This window comes from Lactuca serriola, chromosome 2 (assembly GCF_051521515.1).
Source record: "Lactuca serriola cultivar US96UC23 chromosome 2, Lser_US96UC23_V15, whole genome shotgun sequence".
NCBI classification, from domain to species: domain Eukaryota; kingdom Viridiplantae; phylum Streptophyta; class Magnoliopsida; order Asterales; family Asteraceae; genus Lactuca; species Lactuca serriola.
In genome coordinates, this window is record NC_136409.1 from 85,959,343 (window position 1) to 85,968,710 (window position 9,368).

General features: G+C 31.9%; 1 protein-coding gene across 1 annotated transcript; it reads left to right on the top strand.

Moving 5' to 3' along the window:
* The first annotated feature begins 416 nt into the window (after positions 1-416).
* LOC145086487 (Leucine-rich repeat protein kinase family protein) lies at positions 417-4,181 on the top strand. Its single transcript, XM_079024250.1, has 4 exons — positions 417-723; positions 891-1,820; positions 1,932-3,332; positions 3,476-4,181. Exons 2-4 carry the CDS (start codon positions 917-919, stop codon positions 4,069-4,071), a joined length of 2,901 nt encoding a protein of 966 aa, XP_078880376.1. The 5' UTR covers positions 417-723; positions 891-916; the 3' UTR covers positions 4,072-4,181.
* Positions 4,182-9,368: the final 5,187 nt, after the last annotated feature.

A 9,368-nucleotide genomic window follows, 5' to 3' on the forward strand; every position in this document is an offset into this window, starting at 1 on the left:
TTTATAAATGAATATGTATATTTATTTTAATATGTTATGAACGAAATTAGCTATTTAATAAAATATTTGTTTTATTATTATCACAATTAACTTGAATTACTTTTATACGGAACTTTTGGTTTAATTTTTTTATTTAATAGTATAAATTTTAATGTTATTTTAATTAAAAAATATTAGAAAAACTTATAAAAACTGATAATTTTAAAATGATATTCATAAAAATATAAAAAAAAAAACTTAAAATTATAATCTGTTTAATATTTAATATAAAATAAAAAATTAAATGAGATAAAAGATAAATCTTGTAAACTCTATTTTACAGTTATTCAAATTTGTTTTTTTCTCTTAATTCTACGAATAAAATACGCATAACGAGAATAAAGCGTTGCTGCTTTTCGCTATTAGTCTTCGATACATACGGCCACCGATAGAAGTCAAGTCACATCTCCCGGGGTTACATCGCTTTCTTTAGCAATTCGATTACTAGTTGCAATGCACTAATTTCACTCACCAACCTTCTAGCTGTTCCATTTTGCTCCTCTACATCAATCGCTTTACCATTTCCATTCAAGACTTTGATGCTGCTATAATTATTGTTTATGCACATTCCCTTCGTAAATTCACTGTCAATTATCCTTCTCCAGCATGCATACATTGGGGGTGATTTCTAATTCATGATGCATTGAGTTCTTACTCCAATTTACATTGGATACACAAGTTATGGTATGTTTTTAGCCTCTATGAGCATCTCTGACCTTATCATTGCGTTCTTAACTCGGGGATTGAAATGTCCACTGTTGCTATTGCTTTTCTCTTTTCGTTATAAATTCAATTTTGAATTGGTGCCTTCATAGATTGAGTTGAAACGTCCTTAATTTATGCGTTTGTAGTTGGTTGTTTGATTAGAGAAGAGGAAATGCAGTCCATGTGTTTGATTATATTACTACTTGCTAAATTGGTAGTGGGAACAACAGAATTGGATTCACTTTTGGAGGTGAAAAGGGGTATCCAGGAAGATTCTTCTGGTAAAGTTTTGGGTTCATGGGATCCGAAATCCTTGGCATCAAACGGTTGCCCCCTTAATTGGTACGGGATTACCTGTAGCAGTGGGCATGTGACCTCCCTGATGCTTAATGATTTAGGTCTAGTTGGGACCTTTGGTTTTGCTTCAGTTATAGGCCTTAGCAATCTACGTAATTTATCCATATCTAACAATCATTTTGATGGGATCATTTCGAAAGAGGTTGGCTCCATTGGTTCCTTGGAGTATTTAGATATCTCATCTAATTTGTTTCATGGGCCATTACCTAAAGAAATTACAAATTCAAGAAGATTGGTGCATTTGGATCTTTCCTTAAACAATCTTGAAGGAAGTGTTCCATCCAGTTTTGGGTATCTCAAACAGCTGAAGCATTTGGATTTTCATTCAAATAAGTTTTCTGGGAAGGTCATGGACCTTTTGTCACAGTTGGGTGGTATGGTTTACCTGGATCTTAGCAGCAATGGGTTCCTAGGAAGTTTGGACTTGGGGTTAGGATCAGAAAAATTTGTTTCTGCAATTCAGTACTTAAATGTGAGCCACAACAATCTTGATGGGTATCTCTTCTCCCATGATGGAATGCCTTATTTTGATAATTTGGAGGTGTTTGATGCAAGTAATAATCAATTCGTGGGCACTATTCCTTCTTTTAATTTTATGGTTTCTTTGCGGATTCTAAGGCTCAGTAGCAACAACTTATCAGGGTCTCTACCAGAAGCACTTTTGCAAGAGACCTCAATGGTCTTGACCGAATTGGATCTCAGCATCAATCAGCTTAAAGGTATCTTCATTCCACTTGCTATAAAGTTGTGAAAACACAAAATTGTTGTTTTTTTTTTCATCCATCATCTGTCAACTTTGACTTGTTTCTTTTTTGATTACATTTTTACAGGTCCTGTTGAGAGTATCTCCTCTACAACTCTAAGGAGTCTTAACCTGTCATTCAACAAGTTGACAGGGATCTTGCCTCTCAAAATTGCTCACTGTGCCACCATAGATTTAAGCAACAATCTGATCTCAGGGAACTTATCCAGAATCCAAGGATGGGGAAACTATATCGAACAGATTAATCTCAGTTCAAATTTGTTAACAGGAACTTTCCCGATCCAAACTTCCCAATTTTTAAGGCTTACTTCCTTAAACATCTCAAACAACTCGATCACAGGTGTTCTACCTCCAGTTCTATCAACCTACCCAGAACTAAAAGCCATTGACTTTAGCTCCAACCACTTCACCGGTGCACTTGTTCCCACTCTTTTTAACTCAACAAGATTGACCTACATAAACATGTCCTTCAATAACTTCACTGGTACCATCCCCATCCCTTCACTCGAATATGAATTTACGAATTTGACCCTCGAGATTCTTGATTTGTCCCATAATTCACTGACCGATCATGTTCCTAGAGAAATTGGAAGTTTTTACAGTAACCTGAAGTTACTGGATCTATCTAACAACCATTTCGAAGGTGGTGTCCCTGATAATCTTCCGGGTACCCTTAAAGTACTGGATGTTTCTTACAACAATCTTTCTGGAGTTGTCCCTGAAAACTTGAAAAATTTCCCTGATTCAGCATTCCACCCCGGGAATGATCTTCTAAGTTTCCCATATTCAACATCAGAAGGTGTTCCAGGCACGATGAACATGGGCCACGCCTCTAAAAAAAGATCCTATATCAAGCCCGCGATTATCGTGGGTTTGATCGGAGGTGTTTCTAGTTTGTGTTTCTTGATATTCATATTGTTCTACAGAAGCCAACGAAAGTATGAAAGGAATCACCACCCTGAAAAAGAAAAGAATGTTGCCACGTCAGCAGCAGCAGCAGCACCTACAGGAGGAGGGGTGCATTTGGACAACATATCGATTGTTGAAGGGCCAAAAAGAAAAGCGGAAGTAGCATTTCCTCCTCCTCCTACTACTACTACTACTTCCTCGAATGAAGAGATGGTTTGTTCTCCGGATAAACTAATAGGGGAGCTTCATCTTTTTCATGGATCAATGGTGTTCAGTGCAGAAGAGCTTTCTTCAGCTCCGGCGGAAATGATTGGCCGGAGCTGCCACGGGACACTTTACAAAGCTGTCCTTGATTCCGGCGAGGTTTTGGCGGTGAAATGGTTCAAGGAAGGGATTGCCAAAGGCAGGAAAGAATTTGCAAGAGAAGTCACAAAGCTTGGTGGCATTAAACACCCCAATTTGGTATCCCTGCAGGGGTATTACTGGGGCCCACGAGATTATGAGAGGATGCTTATTTCAAATTACATCGATGCCCCTTGTTTATCTCTCTATCTTAATGGTAATCTTTCTTTCTAATCTCATCTGTTTATTATAACATCCTACTTTCATATTCTACAAATATATAGCAATGTAATTGGGTAGAATTTTCAAACTGCAAAAAAAAAAAAAAAAGTATAATTTCAGGTTATTTATGTTATGCAGAATCTGATGCGAGAAATCTTCCAAGTTTGAATCTTGATGATCGATACAAAATCGGGATAGATATAGCACGATGCCTGAGCTACCTCCACAACGAAAGAGCCATACCTCATGGCAACCTAAAATCAACCAACATCTTGTTGGAACCTCCAGCCATGAAACACCCCCTTCTAACCGATTACAGCCTCCACCGGTTGATGACATCAGCAGGGACAGCCGAGCAGGTTCTCACGGCCGGAGCCTTAGGTTACCGGCCGCCGGAGTTTTGCAGTACAAGCAAACCGTGCCCATCACTCAAGAGCGATGTTTATGCATTTGGTGTCATATTACTTGAGCTTCTCACCGGAAAAAGTTCAGCGGAGATGATTCTGGGTGGTGCTGGGGAGGTGGTGGATCTGACCGAGTGGGTGCGATTGCTGTGCGATGAAAACCGGTGTATTGAGTGTGTTCACCGGCAGCTGGTGGACGGTGGCGGTGATTTGGTTAAAGTGGCGGAAGAGATGGTTGAGGTGGCGCTTAGGTGTATACTTCCGGCTGATGAAAGACCTGATATGAAATCGGTTGTGGAAGATCTTTCATCAATAATGGCGCCCGTCTGAGGGTTTTCCGCCTATCTCATTGGCATTGGTAATTCAATTAATTGTTGGAAACCGGTTTCTGTACTTGAACATTCTTGTAAGTTATGCATATTTCTTCTTCAACTTTCTAATTCTTTGCACTAAATATAAAAGCATTGCACAGTTGCTTTCAGCTGGTATACTTCAATTGTCACTACAGGTATAATTCACCTTAGTTGACTCGAGTACTATCAAGCTCCAAACTTGACTCAAGCCTGGGCTCAGACAAATAAAATAAACTTACATTAAATTACAACAGAAATATGATTTAAACTCGTGAGTTTCTCATTATCTAAATATGAATAAAATAAAGGGGAAAACTGTAAATATTACTTTGCTAAAGAGTATATACTCTGAGTAGCTCAAGCTTGAGCACGATTTGAACCGAATCGATTTTGAATATTTTTCTAATCCAGACAGGTCTAGTAGAGTATCTTATGAGTTGGGTCCATTCAGTTACTCTCCTAATTGTCAGAAATCGAACTGTGTTCCAATATGAATTTAGAAATTTTTAGGGTAAAGGGGTGCATTGTGGATTTGTGGGCATTATGGTTTTTTAACTCTTGGATAATATTTTATCATCTTCTCTTTGTTGCTTGTTTTGATGTGATTTAAAATGGTATATATTGTATGGAATTATAATAAAATAGAAGGAGAAGATATTTATAATTTTTTTGTGTAAATGATACTAAATTGAGTCATTGGAACTTAGCAACTAAGAATACAAACACTCGATATCGGATATTAACGGGTTGCCATAAAAATCATGATATTTGTGAAAAATATGAAGTTTTTATCTTATGTGTCTTGTCATTAACTAGGTGGAACACACATATATTAAATGCGTTAATTAAAAAAATTAAATATAAAGGTATAAATATTTAAAAACTTTGAATTTATAAAAAAATAAGAAAAAATAATGAATTATTAAAAATAATTATTTTTATCTTTTAAATTTAAATAAATAAACAATAAACTAATGATGTTTAATTTGAAAATTTTGAAATAAGAAAGTAACTCCATTAATAAAATTGATATTCATTTATTGCTATATTTATTGTAATTATTAGATTAACGTATTATATGAAATTTATTAAAATAAAAAACTCATAAAATGACGTGTGCAAAAGAAATTAATTCAAAATAACAACAAAATGACATTTGGCAAATTGAATGAGAGTGTGACATGTAGCAAAAAAAATCTTCATTTATTAAAGTAGATTTAAAAATATTTGATTTTATCCTTTTATCTGTTATAATAGAATTTTCAAATTATCATGATATTAAATTCTCAAGAAAATCTCTAATTTGTCAAAAATATTCGGTTGTACCATTTTACTTTTCTCCCCTAGCTATATATTGTTTTTCATATTATATGTATTCATACAGAAAAAAAACATATTTACATATGAAAAAAATGTTTAATTAAATATTATATTTACGTTAATTTTAAATGTTATTTCTTTGTATATATGAGTTTTTTTGTCTAGTTAGAACGTTTAAAACGTAAAAGTATGTTTATAAAAATATAAATACGTTTTTTTATAGATTTAGTTTTTAGAAGTATAAATGTATTTTTAGTTATAAATGAAATATAAAATGACATTAATATACTTTTAAAACGTAAAAATACATACATACATACATACATACATATATATATATATATATATATATATATATATATATATATATATATATATATTAAAACATATTCATATATTTTTTGCTTTTTAGAAATATAAATAAATTTTTTAGAAACATTAATATGTATTTTAGAAGTATAAATAAATATTTTTTATGTTTTTATAAGTATAGATGTTTTCTTAGAAGTGTAAATATGTATTTTTAAATATTTAGAAGTATAAATATATTTTTAGAATTATAATCACGTTTTCTATAAGTATCAATACATATTTTTACGTATTTAGAAATATATGTACATCTTAATATTTCTAAAAATTGTAAGAACATGTGTTTACACTTCTATAAACTATAGCTATAAAATACATATTTATACTTCTAAAAAAGTATTTTTGTGTTTTAAGCGATATAGCAGACAAAAAAACTCATTTATATAAGAAATAACATTTAAAAAGAAGGTAATTACAAAGCTTAATTAACTTTTTTTCATATATAAATATGTTTTTTCGGCATTAATACATATAACATGAAAAATATTGTGAAAAATCGAATATTTTTGGAAAATATAAGAGTGTTCTTGTGAATTTAATACCATTTTAAACCTAAAAAAACCTTTTATCACTAGTAAAAGGTAAAAGTTAAAACCGAATATATTTGACAAATATCATTGTATAAACCAACATAAAAGCAAACTTAAAATAAAACCAAATACTTTTAACAGATATAAGGACATTTATGAGAATAATCCTGGATATTATTAAACCGGAAAGAGTACAATCAACCGCATGGTGCAGTATGATGACCGGACATGAACTGCATCCAGAAAACACCACACCCTGGATGCGGTTTGTGGTTTGTCGTTTTACCTAGGAGAGGGTACCCCGCATTGTCTCTCCATATGTAATTGGTCAATAGCTATTTTTTATTTTTTATTTCTTTATTTTTAATTTTTATAATATATATATATATATATATATATATATATATATATATATTAAAATTTATGGTTTTAATTCTCAACAAAAAGAGTATAATATTGGTATAAAATATGTTTCTCTTAAGATAATAATAATAATAATAATAATAATAATAATAATAATAAGGGAAGGGAAAAGTGACAATTTGCTGAGTTTTAAAAATGAGGGGAAAGTGATGGGAATATGAGATGACACTGTAATGATAGAAAAAAAAGTGAATGAAAGATATACCGACTTCTATTGTTTTCTTGAGGAAATATGAATTTGTATGTATGGACATGGTGAACAATTATGAATGAAAGTTTCAAAATCATTATTTCTAGATGTCAATACAAAAAAAAAACTTATTATATATATATATATATATATATATATATATATATATATATATATATATATATATGACAAAACTTCACAAATGGTTTGTGTGGTATGTATTTTTTTGGGTTTTAGTCCAAACCTCAACTTTTTTGGGTCGGTGGTCCTTTGACCATGTTTGCTTGTGATTTTGTTCCCCGTCCAAACTTAAAAGACTATTTTACCCTTCATATACTTATTTTTCATTTTCTTAAATTATTATTATTATTATTTAATTTAAAATATGACACATATCTCTCTTTCACACACACACACACACAAGCTAAAAAGAAATACAACCCACCATCATCTTCTCTGTTCACCTGCTATCACCATGACAACCATTTTCCTTTAGAATTTTCACAAAACAAAAAGTTGTATCGTCGTGAACTTTTGAGGATTAAACATACACAGATACACACACACACACAACCAAAACCTTCTCATTTGAGGACAGAAACACAACACAAAATTCGACATCTACCATTATTTTCATGGGTTTTGATATAAAATATAAATGTGTTTTTTCATAAAAACCACAACGGAAGTCTTATAAAAATAAGAATTTTATTTTTAGGTATATAACAAAACCAAATCAACAAGGATCCATCTATAGATGTTATAATGAAATTAAAAACAACCAAATAGTGTTTTAGAATGACAATCTTTGAATCCTTTAACCCCACTTGGTTTTGGGGTGTTGATGAAGATAGCAAAAATTGAAGAATAGAATTTCTATATATGTATCCACCATTAAGAGTAAGACACTTGGAATGCTAGTTTCTTCATGTATAAAGTACTTCTTAAGCCTTTAAGTGCTTAACTCAAATAAGCACTAATGGACACACACTTTAAGGCACCACAATCTTGAATAATCTTCAAAAGAAAGCAAAAGAAGATGCATCATGCATCTTACGATTTTGGTGATAGAGAAGAGGGAAGAAGAGAGTGTTTCTAAGACTAAGCTACTAGCCAATATTCATGCAAGACACGTCCTTTATATACTCATGCAAAATAAAAAGAAACCTCATATTATAATGTAAAGTAACCATCTTACTTTAGAGGCGTGCGGGAAAAGGGAGGGAAGTTGACAAGCAACCTCTAATGCTTCATGATAGTTTTGGCCATACTTTAGAAAAGAGGATGATTCTTCAAATTTTATAAACTCAAAGTTTATAAAATATAAAATTCGTCTTTAGGCAAAAGACAAAAAGATTCAACTAGTCCAAAAGGTTATGCATGAATTATTAATTCATTCCATGTGAAATAATAACTGGTCCTACTCTCTTATAATTATTATTTTCACAAAGAAATAATTATTCACTAATTAAATATAAGAATTGATATTATTTATTAATAATCACATTAATAATAAATATACAAAATGTGTCAACTTGATAAAGGTGTGATCCTATAAGATCATATATTATTAGCAATGTCACTCAATAATGATTCTTAGGCATATAGATTCAACAATCTCCCACTTGCACAAGATTCATTACAGACCGACATAAATGGTAACTGATGTGTAGTAATGAGCTACTGCCCCTAAAAACGTATGAAGGGTGTCATTTCACTAACAACCAATTCCAGGAGCTCTAAACTACAATTGTTACTAAAGGTGTGATATATGTTATTCCTTTGTCTCAAACATCATGTTGAACATGATATATATATATATATATATATATATATATATATATATATATATATATATATATATATCACTATCAATCTTATTTAGTGTTCAATGTTTCTAAATCTCAACGAGTAAGAGGAATAAATCTCATCTTTACTACATATGCCCATCATGTAGTTCATGTTATACCTAAAGATAGACCTTATAACTTGTGACAACCCAAAGTTATTCCGTTACATTACCCCGTTACCGTTAACGAAATATTCCATTGTATAAAAGTTCCGTTAATTAGAGGTCGCCACTTAAATCAATATATCATTTATTTACATCTATATGTCGTTAAGTCGTGATAAGAGAAATAAAAACTCGTAATACACATTTCCATTTAATTGGAAAAGTTAGTTTTTATTATTACGACCACTAATTCAGGTGCGGCCAAAAGCCCCGTTAAACGACAGTATCGGGTAGAATATCATTAAGCTCCAACTCCCACCCATATATAAGGGGGAGTAAACCCCATTTTGAGCTTTTCCACCCTCTCTCTCTATACTCTCTCACTAGACTCGTTTTCGACCCGAATCCGCAACCAAACGCTTCCAAATCGTAAGTCCGCTTATCCTAGCTGGTTCTAAACATTATGATTTGTGTTTATAGCTTAAAAA

Bases quoted from the DNA above. Each gene is read 5' to 3' on its own strand.
- LOC145086487 (XM_079024250.1), top strand. From the start codon at position 917: ATGCAGTCCATGTGTTTGATTATATTACTACTTGCTAAATTGGTAGTG. The intron at 1,821-1,931 runs GTATCTTCATTC...ACATTTTTACAG, and splicing joins CAGCATCAATCAGCTTAAAG to GTCCTGTTGAGAGTATCTCC. The intron at 3,333-3,475 runs GTAATCTTTCTT...TATGTTATGCAG, and splicing joins TTTATCTCTCTATCTTAATG to AATCTGATGCGAGAAATCTT.